The sequence below is a fragment of the Leucoraja erinacea genome, chromosome 15 (genome assembly GCF_028641065.1).
Source record: "Leucoraja erinacea ecotype New England chromosome 15, Leri_hhj_1, whole genome shotgun sequence".
Taxonomy (NCBI): Eukaryota; Metazoa; Chordata; class Chondrichthyes; order Rajiformes; family Rajidae; genus Leucoraja; species Leucoraja erinaceus.
The window spans coordinates 39,460,760-39,477,158 of NC_073391.1; the positions used below are offsets into that span (position 1 = coordinate 39,460,760).

Below are 16,399 nucleotides of genomic sequence, written 5' to 3' on the forward strand. Positions count from 1 at the left end.
GCATTCCTCTAGATCCCTTGTAAATCATTGCCACTCACTGACAGTATTTTAAAATCATTCCATCTAGGATTTCCTTACCAAAAACCTAGATCTAAATTGTGGAATTTCATGGAATGTTATGGAAAGTTTGACAAAAGAAAAACAAATTATAGGAAGTGCCACGCGCACACACCCACGCAAGCACACACAAACATAAGTCCTGTTTTCATGAAGAGTACAATTTAAATGTTGCACTAATAGCTCCATTTATTCATTGTGGCTGTTTTAGGAAAAGCTCCTTTCAGCTTTCTCCAGTACTCTGGCATATTGCCTGTAGTTTGCTGTCCAAGCCTGAACATCATGCAATGATTTCTAACCTTTCGTACAACTTTACCCCCTCTCTTCATAATGCAAAGTCTCTAATGTGCAAATGAAAGCTTGCTCAGGTATGGAGTCAAGCAGTAATGTTTGCATTACAATATCAGATTTCTGGCCATTGATCTGGAGAGGAGTTTTAACCCCATTTTTGTCCCATAATCCCAGGGATAGGGACAAGAATGGCATGCTTTGCCATCCACTGCCCCACATGTGTGCTTAACGTTCCATCTTTTGTCACAGCCCAGCGACACTCTCTTCCAGTTATCTGATATACTGGGACAGTCCATCACATCATCTCCATTCACCCATTGAGACCTCTGCTTGTGCTTCCTCTTCACCCTTGCTCTTCCCCTTCTGCCTTTCTTAAAGGGCTGCTGAAGCAAAAGAGCTACTGCAAACAGCAATAAAACGTACATGGTCGAAGCCAGTCTTCAACATAGTCGAAGGAGGTCTTCTTCATAGTCGTGGGAGGTCTTCAACATGGTCGAGGAAGGTTGTAGGAGGTCTTAGGTTACCGCGACCTTGATTTTTTTTTTTAGGTCGATTAAGGTCGTCAGAAGTCGCGAATTAGGTCGTGAAAGTGGGACAGCCAACCTGAAAAAGCGCCTTTTATTGCAACTCTTTGCCTACTGCCATCGGCCAGCTCGCTTTACACCCAATGAAGCCCTTGTAAGGTGCAGGCACTGCCGTAATGCAGAATCCAGAAGAAAATCTTAAAGCAATAAATCAGATAGACTTTTTCCTAGGAATCGTGTGTGAGGGATAAATACCAGCCTGAATTCACAACATAATTCAGCTGCTCTTTGTCAAAGTAGCTTCATGGAATCTTTTACATTTTATTAACTAATCAGACGGGCCCCAGTTTAACCTCCAGGCAACAGAAAGCGCACAGAACAGTACAGCACGGCAACAGGCCCTTCGGCCCATTACGTCCAACCTATGCCCAACATGATGGCAGGTTAAACTAATCTCCTCTGCCAACATGTGATCCATACACCTCCAATTCCTGCATTTCCATGTGCCTAAGTAAACGCCTCCTGAATGCCACTATCGCATCTGCCTCCACCATCACCCCCGACAGCACATTCCACTCACTCACTACCCACTGTGTAAAGAAATTGCCCCGCACATCTCCTTTAAACTTTCCTCCTTTCATCCTAAAGCCTTGCTCGCCAGTCCTTGACATTTCCACCCCGGGAAAAGGTTCTGACTGTCCACCCTACCTTTACAAGATACAAGATACAAGATACATTTAATTGTCATTTGAACCACTTGAGGTCCAAACGAAATGCCGTTTCTGCAGTCATACATTACAAACAAATAAACCCAAGACACAACATAATTTACATAAACATCCATCACATTGCTGTGATGGAAGGCCAAATAAATTATCTCTCCACTGCACTCTCCCCCCCCCCCCCGATGTCAGAGTCAAAGACAAAGCCCCCGGCTGGCGATGGCGATGGTCCCGCGGATTAAAGCCACGCCGGGTGGTGCGAGGTCGCATACCGGGTTCCTGATGTTAGAGCCCCCGGCGTGCGCTCGCAGAGTCCCGCGGCCATTCCAAGCCGCGCGGGGCGGTGATGTCAGGCCCCGCTCCAGGAGCTCTTCGACCCCGCAACTCGATAAGAAGTCGCGTTTGATTCAGAGCCCTGAAAATGACAAGAATGGGACCCGCGGGCTCCCGGTGCCGCCGTCCGCTAGACCTGCAGTTGAAGCCTATACACATATCCAATCCGGCAGCACCCAATGCAGCATTCCATTGCATCAGCGCTCCTCCCACCGCTCCACCCGCTCCAACAAGGACTCGGCCAGCCCCGCGACGGTGACGGTGAATCGTCGGCACCAGAGTCCCCGGTCTCTTCCTGTTGGAGGCCGCTCCTCATTGCAGCCCCAACAATAACGGAGACCAAACAAAGAAAAGGTCGGGTCTCCCGTGCAGGGAGAGATTTAAAAAGTTTCCCCCCACCCCCACCCCCCCACACACACACCCCAACAAAAAATAACAAAAACTACAAAAAAACATAGACAGAAAATAATAAAACGCGGACGGGCTGCAGAGGCCGCTGCTGACGAGAGTCGCTCCGCCAACCGGTAACGCTACTTTAGTTTAGTTTAGTTCAGAAATACACTTCGGCCCACCTAGTCCACGCTGACCAGCTATCCTTATACGCCAGTTCTATCCTACGCACAGTAGGGACCATTTACAAAGGCCAATCAAATCTACAAACCTGCACTCTTTGGAACGTGGAGGAAACCGGAGCTCGCGGAGAAAACCCACGCAGTCACGGGGAGAATGTACAAACTCTGCACAGGCAGTACCCGTGGTCAGGATCGAACCTGGGTCTCTGGCGCTGTGAGGTGGCACCAGAGCGTTGAATACCCTCTTGATAATATGTAGCGTTAATAGATTCAACATACCCATGACAAGAATGTCAAATCCAACTATTAACTTATCTACGCCTCTCATAATTTTATACACATATCCAATCTGGCAGCACCCAATTCTGTATTCCATTGATCAGAGATTCTGGTCCCAAGTCTCTGGAATGGAAGGAGACTCCAACGAGGAATAAGCACCAGCACAGGCCAGCTGGGCTGAATGGCCCGTTTCTCTTCTGCGTGTTTGATATAGATCCAGGCCAAATGCATTTCTTCACACTTCATTACAGTAAACGACAATGTATAATCTGTCATTGACCTCCAGCTGAATACTGCTGGACGCCTTCACTACGTTCTTGCTGTTTGCACAACGTGTACGCTGGAACTGTCAGGTCACGGCACGCATTCTTGTCGTCGACACGCCGTAAACATTAGTGGTGTCAAAATCCCAACTGGGATAAGATATGCGTGCATCTGGAAACACAGGGGCTGATTCGGGATAGTCAGCATGGATTTATTCCTGGGAGGTCGTGTCGCACAAAGCTTTTGGAGACGCAATCAAGAAAGTCGATGAAGGCAGAGCTGCAGGTCTAGTCTATGTGGACTTCAGCAAAACCTTTGATAAGGTTGTGGTGCTTTCATGCCCACGTTGGTTTTGCGTACTGCCCGTCACCACTGGCGACTCGACAGCAGACCCACGAGAAGGTCCAGCACAAGAACTCAATTACATCTCCAAAGTCAGATGCAACAATTGGCCTTATCCAATAATTGGACACGGGTTATGATTAGTGATAATGTAGGTAAAAGGGGCTTCAAGAATGAACAAGGTGAGACAATGTGTCTGGCTCAGCTAAGTGTCGTTTGTTCTTTGCTGTCTGTCGTGGGAATCAGTAGATCCGACAAGGTTCCACATGGTAGGCTGTTCTGGAAGGTTAGTTCTCATGTTGAGAGCAAGGTTGTTGTTCTGGTACCATTCAGTCAGTTGATACAATGTGCCCACTCCCAACCCCCAATACGCTGACTCAACATTATCCATAAAGTCAAGTCAAGTCAAGTTTATTCGTCACATACACATACGAGATGTTCAGTGAAATGAAAAGTGGCAATGCTCGCGGACTTTGTGCAAAAAGACAAACAAACAAACAACAAAACAAACTACAAACAGTATGGAACAGAATCGCATATTCTTTTACATATTAAATATTGTGGGCGGAAGGAAAAGGGAAAAAAACAGCAATTTAAAAAAAAAAGCAGTAGAGTGGTATAGTAAAGTTAGTCCCTGGTGAGATAGGAGTTTACAGTCCTAACGGCCTCTGGGAAGAAACTCCTTCTCAACCTCTCCATTCTAACAGCATGGCAACGGAGGCGTTTGCCTGACCAATCGTTCAACTATATGATGTGGTCGGTGAATTTAAAGGCTGAGTTGGAACTGCATTCTCCTGGTTTCTCCCCCGTATCTAATCAAGAACCTATCAATCTCCGCTTTAAAAATACCCCCACTTGGCTTCCACTGTTGGCTGTGGCAATAAATTCTACAGATTCAACACCATCTGGCTAAAAAAAAAAACTCCTGTTCACCTCCTTTCTAAAGGTACGTCCTTTTATTCTGAGGCTGCGGCCTCTGGTCCGAGACTCTCCCATTACTGGAATCATACTCTCCACATCCATTCCATCTAGCCCCATCTAGATCATTTAATGATCTTGACGGAAAATTAAAGTCAGGCATCTGTCTGGCTAGACTGAGAGAATTTCTGTGGACCGATCAGAAGCGCAGAACCTCGGCACTTTAAGTGCAGGATGTAAAATAAAGAGTAATCCAAAACGTACAAACCCTTTTACAGGCGAAAAGCTGATCACTCCCTGTATTTGTCAAACAAAGTGAGTGAATCGTGCCTCTGCCACATGTTCACAATGTATTCACTGTGAGCTGATCACCATGGTGGCGCAGCGGTAGAGTTGCTGCCTTACAGCGCCAGAAACCCGGGTTCGATCCTGACCATGGGTGCTGTCTGTGCAGAGTTTGTACGTTCTCCCCGTGACCCGCGTGGGTTTTCTCCGGGTGCTCTGGTTTCCTCCCACACTCCAAAGACGTACAGGTTTGTAGGCTAATTGGCTTCGGTAAAATTGAAAATTGTCCCTAGTGTGTGTAAGACAGTGCTAGTGTACGGGGATCCGAAGGGTCTGTTTCCGCGCAGAATCTCTAATGTAAACCGGCTCTTTCCACGTGGCCCAACAAATTTCTTCATCTTTAGTTATATATTCTATTCCTTTTCGAACGTTATTATTGGAGTGGTTTCCGCTACCCTCTCAAGGCACTGCATTCCAGGTCATTACATGCGCAAAAACACCTTGTTGGGCTCCTGTAAGCATCCGTTGCCTTTGCCAGTTGCTTTAAATCGTGAGTTCTCTGGTGACTGACCCTCTTGCCAGTGGAAACAACTTATTTTCAGTTGTTCTATTAAAACACTTCAAGACTTTCGAAATTATCCTTCCAATCTCCCTGTAACTGCTCTGAGGAGATCAAACTCTCCTTGAGTCACAGTCCCTCAATGCTGGAACCATATCGTACATGGCGCACCTTCACAGAGTCACACAACATGGAAACAGGCCTTTCGGCCCAACTTTCCCACACCGACCAGCATGTCCCATCTACATTAGTCCCATCTGCCTGCATTTGGCCCACATCCCTCTTAACCTGCCCCATTCATGTAGTAACCCTTGTTTTCCTTCTCTCCCCCACCCTAGTTCACCGACTAGTTGCAGTCCTCCCAAGTAGCTTTACTGATATTTTATTGATTGCATCCCTCGTTGTCACCTTCCCCTCAGCTAACAACGTACCAATGTACATTTCCCTGGTCATCGTCTGCTTCACACCTTACCCGTCCATATTTCTAGTCTCTCCCTCCCGTCTCTCAGTCTGAAGAAGTGTCTTGATCCTAAACGTCACCCGTTCCTTCTCTCCACTGTTGCTGCCTGTCCCACTGAGTTACTCCAGCATTTTATGTCTGTCCATGCACCTGTCTAATTGTTTATTAAATGTCGCGATGGTCCCTGCCTCAACGACCTCCTCTGGCAGCTTGTTCCACACACCCACCACCCTTTGTGTGAAAGATTTACCCCTCAGATTCCTACAAAATCTTTCCCCCTTCACCTTAAAGTGGAGCCAGTCAGATAGTTGGAGTCGAGGCCTTGTCGCATCCGGGCAAATTCACGACAAAGTGTGTGGTACGGTTGCGCAGCGGTAAAGTTGCTGCCTTACAGAGCTTGCAGCGCGGGAGAGCCGGGTTCGATCCCGACTACTGGTGCCGTCTGTACGGAGTTTGTACGTTCTCCCCGTGACTGCGTGGGTTTTCACCGAGATCTTCGGTTTCCTCCCACATTCCAAAGACGCACAAGTATGTAGGTTAATTGGCTTGTTGCGTGTGTTAAATTGTCCCTAGCGTGTGTAGGACAGTGTTAATGTGTGGGAATCGTTGTGATCGCTGGTCGGCACGGACTCCGTGGGCTGAAGGGCCTGTTTTCACGCTGCATCACTAAACCAAACTAAATTAAATCAAGAATTATTGCTTTGAAAATCTTCCATGCCTAAATGACATCAATTTGCTCATCCTTTGAACGTTTTATTGAAATGGTAATAAATACCAGAAATAAACTACAGCTACAAACACGCACACTGCATCTTTATACCATCTGTGCCCGAAATCTCCCAGACAGCTGAATTTACACAGGAAGCAAAGAGACTCCATTTCCCACCCACCGCGGCACTTGGAGCAAAGGGTAAGGGCACTAAAAATGAACATTTCCTTCTGCAACAAGACATTGCACCATTAGCTTCTTAAGGTAGAGTTCAAGGGAGTATTGCTAGTGCAGGGGGAAGCTGACAAAAGTGTGAAAAAAAGTGGAATCAGCGTTACTTCCTGCAACAGGAGGATTACGAGCAAGTGTCAAGACAAAACACAATAGAAAGGATGCATATTCACGTCAGTTATCTTGGAATAATTCAATTCGCTTGGGCAGCATGCAGCCCAGCGGTATGAATATTGATTTCTCTAACTTCAAGTTACCCTTGCATTTCCTCCCTTTCTGTCCCCCCCCCCCCCCCCCCCCCCCCCCCCCCCCAGTCCTAAAACAGACACAAAAATCTGGAGCAACTCAGCAGGACAGGCAGCATCTCTGGAGAGAAGGAATGTTGACCACCCAGCGGAGCGAGATGTCCGTCGGGGGAATGTTGCCGACTGGCCCGCTGCAGACTGCAGGAGTACGTGCTGTGGGACGCACTGAAGCTCAGTGCAGCCAACGCCAAGGCTCGGTGGGGGAGGACCACAGTCTTGGGTCCTTCTGCTGCTGGACATGGGAGGCAGGGTGTGGAGGAGACACCCCTCAAAATAAGGGAAGGGATTCCATGCCAGTGAGTCACATGAGTGGCAAGGGTGGGGGATAAATTTGTGAAATTTGAGCAATGTCTGAAAACAATATTGAATGTTTGTATAGCCTCCAAAAATGCCGGATTCATTTTTCTGCACGGTTCATGCATTCAAGTAAAAATAAAAACATCACCCTAACCTACTTGTTTAATTGGCGTCCTGCTTAGTTTCACTGTTTGTGCCCACTCATTATCACCTCCCCCACAGCCAACAATGGACCATTGTGGGCTCCACATTTCCTTGATTATTGGTGCCGACTTTGACTTGTTCTTTTCATAGCTTTCATTCATTTGTTCTTTGGACTTTTTCATACATATAGTTTCCCTCTCCCCTGGCTGCCAGTCTGAAGAAGGGTCTCGACCCGAAATATCACCTATTCATTTTTCTCCAGAGATGCTGCCTAACCCTCTGAATTACTCCAGCATTTTGTGACTATATTCATTTGGCTATCCTGTTACAGAAGATCACATAAGTCGACATGGTTGAGGTAATGCAATGGTGTTTATAACATATATTTCCAATGGTAAGGCATTATTGTGCCAGAGTAAGGAACCTACTGTATATACACAGACATGAGTACCTTTACAATTTCCTCTCTCAACATTAATAGATTTCATCAATCTATATACAGTGGTGCAGCGGCAGAATTACAGCCTTAAGTGCCTGTCCCACTTACGTGTCCTTGGCACGCAAATTACGCGACCTCGTGGTTGTGTTGAGCCGCGATGGTCGGGCGCGATTTCATGCGTACGCACAGCCATCTGGAGCACGTGACGTCATGTGAAGATGGACACAAAGCTGGAGTAACTCAGCGGGACCGGCAGCATCTCTGGAGAGAAGCAATGGGTGACGTCTTGTGTCGAGGCTCTTCTTCAGTCTGAAAAGAAGGGACTTGACCCGAAACGTCACCCATTGCTTCAGAGATGCATCCAGAGATGCTGCCGGTCCCGCTGAGTTACTCCTGCATTTTGTGTCTATCTTCAATTTTCTTGGCCCCGCTCTGGGAGTAGCAGTGGGGACGGATCCGGACCGCAACGGCCGCGAGCCCCAGGCCCAGTTCGGCGATCGTTTCCCTGCTTCTGTTGCTGTTGAAGGTGAGACGTTGCGTCATGCCAGGGTCTTGGGCCTGTCCCACTTCGGCCGTGAGTTCCACGACAGGCCGTTGGCGCGCAAAGATTTCGTTCCAAAAATTTCGGAGCCCCGCGCAATGTTTCGCACAACTCCATACCTCTCCGCGCTTATCAGTGGAACCGGCCCCGCGCGGCCATAAGATGCCCGTGCGCCTCAACGCGACCGTGAGGTCGAGTAATTTGCGTGCCAAGGACACGTAAGTGGGACAGGCCCTTTACAGCGCCAGAGACCCGGTTTCGATCTTGACTACGGGTGTTGTCTGTGCAGAGTTTCTTCATTCTCCCCGTGAACTGCGTGGGTTTGCTCTGCGATCTCCAGTTTCCTTCCACACACCAAGGGTGTACAGGTTTGTAAGCTAATTGGCTTGGTATAATTGTAAATTGGCCTCAGCGTTAGTGAGCGGGGGTCGCTGGTCGGTGAGGACTCGGTGGGCCCAAGGGCCTGTTTCCATGCTGTCATTATCGGCGGTCACTCAAAACGAGTATGACTGTCCTCTCAAGGAGGAAGCCTGTGTGTGACTTTGTTTAACGTGGGGAGACTGGTGCACAGACATCCACCTCACGGTCCTTGACAGATCTGGGTCAGGATCCAGTGGCATGGAGTACAAGACGACCGGAGCCCCTTTACTGCTGCAGCCTTCATCCGCCTTCCCAGCCGTTGTGATGCTCCACTAAGGTCAGCCATCGTCCTCCGCCTGTTCCACCGTTGAGGTCTTGGTTGGATTGCTCTTTGTCAGGGACCTCCCCCTCGACCTTACTGCCATGGGTGACCCTACCAGGAGCATAGCTCCAGACGGCATCGCTCTCAGGATCTCAGGACCACACAAGCTTCTCCACCACGACAAGGAGACAATCCACGGAGAATTTCCATGCTGTATCTCTAAAGTAAACTATATAGTTCAAAGCTTATGGTTCAATTGTCCCAAGTGGGTTGGCATATAAATCACAGATAAACTACTCATAGTCCACACTAAACGTTGACCACTGAGGGACGCAGCCACAGTACCATACCTTCTGGAAGAAGTCTTCTCCACTTTTCCCTTTTCCTTCAGCGGCAGCTGTAAAATAAATGTTCATGGTCAAACACGTTATAATACATTTCAGTCAAACAAATAGCTAGGAAAGCTGAAAAGATTTAACTCTTCAGTTGAGATTTTTACGCATAGTTTACATCTGTAAATTGAACAGATGTTCTTCCCATCAACATTGCAATGTAAAACATTTGACATAAAAACACTCACTATGGATTCAGACTCTGGGTGAGTGCACGATATGATCTTCTACCAGCCTAGGTAAGTCCATTTGAGGTGCAAGGAATTGCAGATGCTGGTTTATAATAAAAGACACAAAGTGCTGGAGTAACTTAGCGGGTCAGGCTGCCTGTCTGGTGAAGAGTCTGAAGAAGGGTCTCGACCTGAAATGTCACCTATTCCTTTTCTCCAGAGATGCTGCCTGACCCGCTGAGCTGCTCCAGCTTTTTGTGTCTATCTCCAGTGAGCATGGAGAACAAGGAACTGCAGATAGTGCAGAGAGACACAAAATGCTGGAGCAACTGAGTGGGACACGCTGCCTCTCTGGAGAGAAGGAATGGGTGACGTTTCGGGTCGAGAGCCTTCTTCAGACCCAGTCTAGACACGAGATACAACATGGAAACAGGCCCTTCAGCCCACTGACCAGCGATCACCCCCGTACACTCGCTTGGGACAATTTACAATTTTCCTTACTGAAGCCAATTGATGTGTTCCAGTTTGGGAGGTCACATGTGAGAGAAACGTATGCTGGTCTCTTGCCCTGAATATGCAATCTCTTGCCCAGAGTGGGGGAATCGAGGACCGGAGGACATAGGTTCAAGGTGAAGGGGAAAAGTTTAATGGGAATCTGAGGGACAGTGTGGAGGGGGGGGGGAGGGGGGGGGGGGGGGTAGTAGAGATGGGGCAGTTGGTGAGGGGGAGCGGCAAAGTGTGGGGGGAGAGAGAGGGGGCTGTTGATAGGTTGGGAGAGAGAGTGGGGGGGAGAGAGAGGAGGGTTCATTGTTCAGAGGGAGGGGGAGGGAGGAAGGGGTGGAAGGAGGGATGGAAAGAGGGAAGGGAGAGAGGGAGAGAGTGTGGGGGTAGAGAAGGGGAACAGAAGTCAGTGCAGAGGGAGAGGGGGAGAGAGAGCGAGGGAGGGAGGCAGTCAGTGGAAAGCAACCATGTGCTGAGGTGGAAATGTAGTCTTTTACTAGTATTAAGATTCTGATCTTGGCAGGACTCTGCTTAGCTCAGGAATGTTATGATATGGGAATGGGTAGGAAGTGATCTGCTACAATGGAATTCTACACTTGGATCAAATATCTATTTGTCTGAGCTCAAATGAACATTTTGTTTAATATGCAACATGCTCCCCAAGGTAAACACAAGACCAGATGGTTTGACAATATCTGCAATGTCGAATGTTCGCATGGCTTTGCTTAAATGGTACTTTATGGTTACATCTACCTACACACAATGAAATTATATGTGTTGCATAAAATTCAAAAAATCCTAGTATAGTTTTATGTAAGCATCATAAAACCTAAGGAATGTCACTGTTGCTGAACCTGGTAGTGTGGGACTTTGGGCCACTGCATCTCCTGCCCAATGGTAGCAGGGAGAAGATGGCATGGTCAGGGTAGTTGCGATCCTCAATGATAAGTGCCACCTTCTTGAGGCTGTGTCTCACGTAGATGCAATAAAGAATGGTCTCGACCCAAAACATCACCCATTCCTTCTATCCAGAGATGCTGCCTGTCCCGGCTGAGTTACTCCAGCATTTTGTGTCTATCTCTTGTGGATGATGTTGATGATGAGGAGAACTATGCCCCTGATGACTGAGCCTAGTCCATCGCTCTCTACAGAAAGATGAGCTGGCCAGTTTGCATTTCTGAGGAGATTGGCAAATTCAGGCAAATCCAGGTCATTTCTGAGGCAGGAGTTGATTTGTGTCATAATCAACCTCTCAATGAATCTCATTGGAGAAATATAAAAGCTGCTGAACAGTAATCATCGAGGCACGTCACCATATCACGCATCCCAAAGGACTCATCTCATCCCGCAAATCACTTGTTTGTCCTTCTGCCCTCAGGAAAGCGTTACAGGTCCATCAAATCACACACAAGATTAACAAACAGTTTCTACCCCAAGGCCATCGCCACTCTGAACTGAACACACAGCCCCCATAGCCAATATTTCACTATATAACACTACACTGTGAAATATTGCACATTCTGACGATGTTTTTCTTGCTGTTCTTGCTGCTCGCATTGTCATTATTTATTTATTTATCTGACACGTTGGAGCTCCGCTTGCTTGGGCAGTGCGCCTGACATTTAGTTGTATGTATTCACAATGACAATAAAGTGTATTATTATTATTATTATTATTAATTTGACTTGAGTAGAGTAGACTTGATGGGCCGAATGGCCTAATTCCGCTCCTATCATTTATGATAATTTAGACAACACGCGCAGATCTTGCTAGTCAAGATTACATCACGAGAACAAAACATTAAAGATCAAAATGGAATGACAAAACAACTTTGCATCAAGTGTAATAAATAGCACAGCAAAGTAATCCCGTATAATCCTATGTACATGGAAACATGGTGAAAGAAATGAATGGGCTAACATTCTGGAAAAAAATACCAGGTCGACAAAAAAAATCTTGAGCACAGATAAACGGGGTTGCAATTTGAGAACAAAGGGCTGTCAAAGCAGACGAAGGTCAATTTAAGAGTAGTTTATGAAAAGCAAAGGAACGGAGGAATTGTGGTGATAACAATCAACAGGATCTTTTGTTTTTTGTGACAGCTCCATGTGCTTCATATCTGAAAATCTGAAAGAAACATATGGTTTCATGAAGTTGACTTCCACATTGGCAAAATGCCGCTTCTAAGACTCCATTATCTATCAAAACGGAATATAATACACAATTAGCCCACCCCAGACCGTTGAGGGTGGGCTAGGATGGAGTTGTGTATTATTTTCAGACCACCTTGCAATGAAATCTGCTTCAACTTTAGAAATATTAACGTACAGTCAGAGGAACCTGTAAAGCAAATGCAAACAGACAAAATACAATAGTCATAGAACGACAGTGTGGAAACATGCCCTGCGGCCCAACTTGCCCACACCGGCCAGCATGTCCCAGCTACACTAGTCCCATCTGCCTGCGTTTGGTCCATATCCCTTCTAACTTGTCTATCGTGTACCTGTCTAACTGTTTCTTAAACATTGGGATAGTCCCAGCCTCAACTACCTCCTCCGGCAGCTTGTTCCATACACCCACCCTATGTGTGGAAGAAGTTACCCCTCAGATTCCTATTAAATCTTTTCCCCTTCACCTTGAACTTATATCCTCTGGTCCTCGATTCCCCTACTCTGCGCATGAGATTCTGTGCATCCACCCGATTTATTCCTCAAGTCACAATCCAATAGACAGAGCAAGCAATATACTCATCCGAATCAGATGGTGTGTGTGCTATTTTGGTGCTGGAACACAGACCCAGAGCCCACATTGAAGTAAAGAGATAACTCCCTGGAGGAGCTTCTTCCAAACCAGATGCCTGTTCATACCGCAAGTTTAACATTATTCTGAAGCAGATTTGGGTTGGAATGTTAAAATTGAAAAGAGACTGCAGATGTTGTAATCTGGAGCAAACCTTTGTTACATTTTAATTGTCACGCTGGTATTGGGAATGTGGACAATGTGACATTGTTATCCACTAGAGTTTGGTTTAGATTTGTTTAGAAACTGACTGGAGTTTAGAAGGATGAGAGGGTATCTCATTGGAACTTACCAAATAGTGAAAAGCCTAGATAGAGTTACATAGATACATAGACAATAGATGCAGGAGTAGGCCATTCGGCCCTTCGAACCAGCACCGCCATTCAATGTGATCATGGCTAATCATCTAAAATCAGTACCCGTTCCTGCTTTTTCCCCATATCCCTTGATTCCGCTAGCTCTAAGAGCTATTATGTCATTCTCTGCCACAGAGATTGTAGTTGAGACCAGTTCATCGGCTATATTTAAGAGGGAGTTAGATGTGGCCCTCGTGGCTAAAGGGACCAGGGGGTATGGAAAGAAAGCAGGTACAGGATACTGAGTTGGATGATCAGCCATGATCATATTGAATGGCGGTGCAGGCTCGAAGGGCCGAATGGTCTACTCCTGCACCTATTTTCTATGTTTCTATGTTTCTATGTCATCTGCAAATTTGCTAATGTTACTTGTAATCCCTTCATCTAAATCATTTATATATTGTAAATAGCTGCGGTTCCAGCACCGAGCCTTGCGGTACCCCACTAGTCACTGCCTGCCATTCTGATAGGGACCCGTTAATCCTACTCTTTGTTTCCTGTCTGCCAACCAATTTTCTATCCATGTCAGCCCTCTACCCCCAAAACCATGTGCCCTAATTATGCCCACTAATCTCCTATGTGGTACCTTATCAAATGCTTTCTGAACGTCCAGATACACTACATCCACTGGCTCTCCCTTGTCCATTTGAATTGTTGCATCCTCCAAAAATTTCCCGAAGATTAATCAAGCATGATTTCCCCTTCGTAAATCCATGCTGACTTGGACTGATCTGCTATCCAAATGCGCCGCTATTACATCTTTAATAATTGACTCCAGCATCTTTCCCACCACCAATGTCAGGCTAGCAGGTCTATAATTCCCTGCTTTCTCTCTCCCACCTTTCTTAAAAAATGGGATAACATTAGCTACCCTCCAATCCACAGGAAATGATCCAGAATCTATGAAACATTGGGAAATGATCACAAATGCGCCCATGATTTCTGGAGCCACCTCCTTGAATGAGGACCATCAGGCCCTGGGAATTTTGTCAGCCTTCAGTTCCATCATTCTAGCCAACACCATATCCTGACTAATGTGAATTTCCTTCAGTTCCTCCATCATCCTAGGTCCTCTGTCCCCTAGTACATCTGGGAGATTGTTTGTGTCTTCCTTAGTGAAGACAGAACCAAAGTACCTGTTCATCTCGTCTGCCATTTCGTTGTTCCCCATAATACATTCACCTGTTTCTGTCTTCAAGGGACCCACATTTGTCTTAACTAATTTTTTCCTTATTACATACCTAGAGAAGGTTTTACTATACTCTATATTCTTGGCTAGCTTACCCTCGTACTTCATCTTTTCTCCCCTGTATTGCCTTTTTAGTTACCTTCTGTTGTTCTTTAAAAGTTTCCAAATCCTCTGGCTTCCCACTCATCTTCGCTATGCTATACATCTTCTCTTTTACTTTTATACAATCCTTGACTTCCCTTGTCAGCCACTGTCGCCTCTTACACCCCTTAGAATCTTTCTTCCTCTTTGGAATGAAATGCATCTTCTGGATTATTCCCAGAAATACCTGCCATTACTGTTCCACCGCCATTCCTGCTCGGGTCCCTTTCCAGTCAACTTTGGCCAGCTCCTCCCTCATGCCTACATAGTCCTTTTTGTTCAACTGCAATACTGACACTTCCGATTTTACCTTCTCCCTCTCAAACCTTATCATATTATGGTCTACCTCCAAATGGTTCCTTTACCATGAGTTCCCTTATCAAATCCGGTTCATTACACAACACTAAACCCTGAATTGCCTTCTCCCTGGTAGGTTCCAGTATACGCTGCTCTAAGAATCCATCACGGAGGCACTCCACAAACTCCCTTTCTTGGGCTCCAGTACCAACCTGATTTTCCCAGTCTACCTGCATGTTGAAATCTCCCATAACCACCGTAGCATTAGCTTTGTTACATTTTAATTTTAACTCCTGATGCAACTTGAACCCTGTATCCAGGCTACGGTTTGGGGGCCTGTAGACCCCAGTAGGGTATTTTTACCCTTACAATTTCTCACGTTCTATCCACAATGACTCTACATCTTCTGATTCTATGTCACCCCTCGCAAGTTGATGTGGAGAGGATCATTTCAGTAACGGAAGAGTCTCGAACCAGAGGGCACAACCTCAGAATAAAAGGACATACCTTAAGAATGGAGATGAGGAGGGATTTCTTTAGTGAATCTGTGGAATTCATTACCACAGATGGCAGTGGAGACTGGGTAATTTTAAAGTGGAGATTAATGTGCTTGATTAGTAGGGGTGTCAAAAGTTACGGGAAGAAGGCAGGAGAATGGGGTCGAAAGGGAAAAAAATAGATCAGCCATGATTGAATGGTGGAGTAGACTTGATGGGCCAAATGGCCAAATACAGCTCTCATGTCTTATGGTCTTGCTGTGGAAATGACAAAGATTGTAAAGTATTGCACTCATCCTTCAGATTATCTCCACTCAGTGAGAAGTACTCAGGAGGTGAGGTACAGTGTGGCAGAAAGGAAAATAAAGTCATAAGGTCATACGTGGCAGGAGCAGGAATTAGGCCATTCAGCCCATCAAGTCTACTCCACCATTCAATCATGGCTGATTTATCTCTCCCTCCTAACCCCATGCTCCTGCCTTCTCCCCATAACCCCTGACATCCATAGATGGAGAACAGGGCTGGAGTGATGAGGCAACTTTGCTTCACCCCAACCTGGATCAGTAATGGGCTCCTGACGTAGTATTATAGCTTGCACGTCATGAATGGTCTAATTCTGCTCCTATCAATTATGATATTATAGTGTAGGAGAAGTAGAAGAACACGGAATACCATTTTCATCACAGGAGGCCACAAGGGAGTTGCTTTGGAAACTGACAAGTATTCACCTACTCATACTTGTGCAACCATACGCTAATGAACAATGTACCACTCAATGGTACTTCATGCTTATAGAAGCCAGCTATTGAGTGTGAGGCATCAAATTGAATACATTTTGTTAGCCATGTATGTATATATACAAGGAATCTGCCTTGGTGCAACTTGGGGAGTGAATTCCACATCTAAAGACCGAAACTGCCAAAGAACAGTCGAGGATTCAGAATTAAGGAATTCAGATTCCTAATGGTGGGAAAATGGGAATGGCAATTATAAGGGAAGAGATACACATCCCCATCATAGGTAACTGAAATAAGACTTGATTATAATGGCCTTTGCAAATGTATTTGGGGGGATTGGTTAAAGAACAGGCAAGCTAACACCAT

General features: G+C 46.2%; 1 protein-coding gene across 1 annotated transcript in view; it reads right to left on the reverse strand.

Moving 5' to 3' along the window:
• The window catches only part of LOC129704241 (protein bicaudal C homolog 1-like), a 221,285-nt gene that overhangs the window by 143,745 nt on the left and 61,141 nt on the right, over positions 1 to 16,399 (reverse strand). The window contains exon 2 of the mRNA XM_055647242.1: positions 9,305 to 9,351. Within this exon, the coding sequence (XP_055503217.1) occupies positions 9,305 to 9,351 (47 nt within the window). The remainder of the gene's footprint in view (positions 1 to 9,304; positions 9,352 to 16,399) is intronic.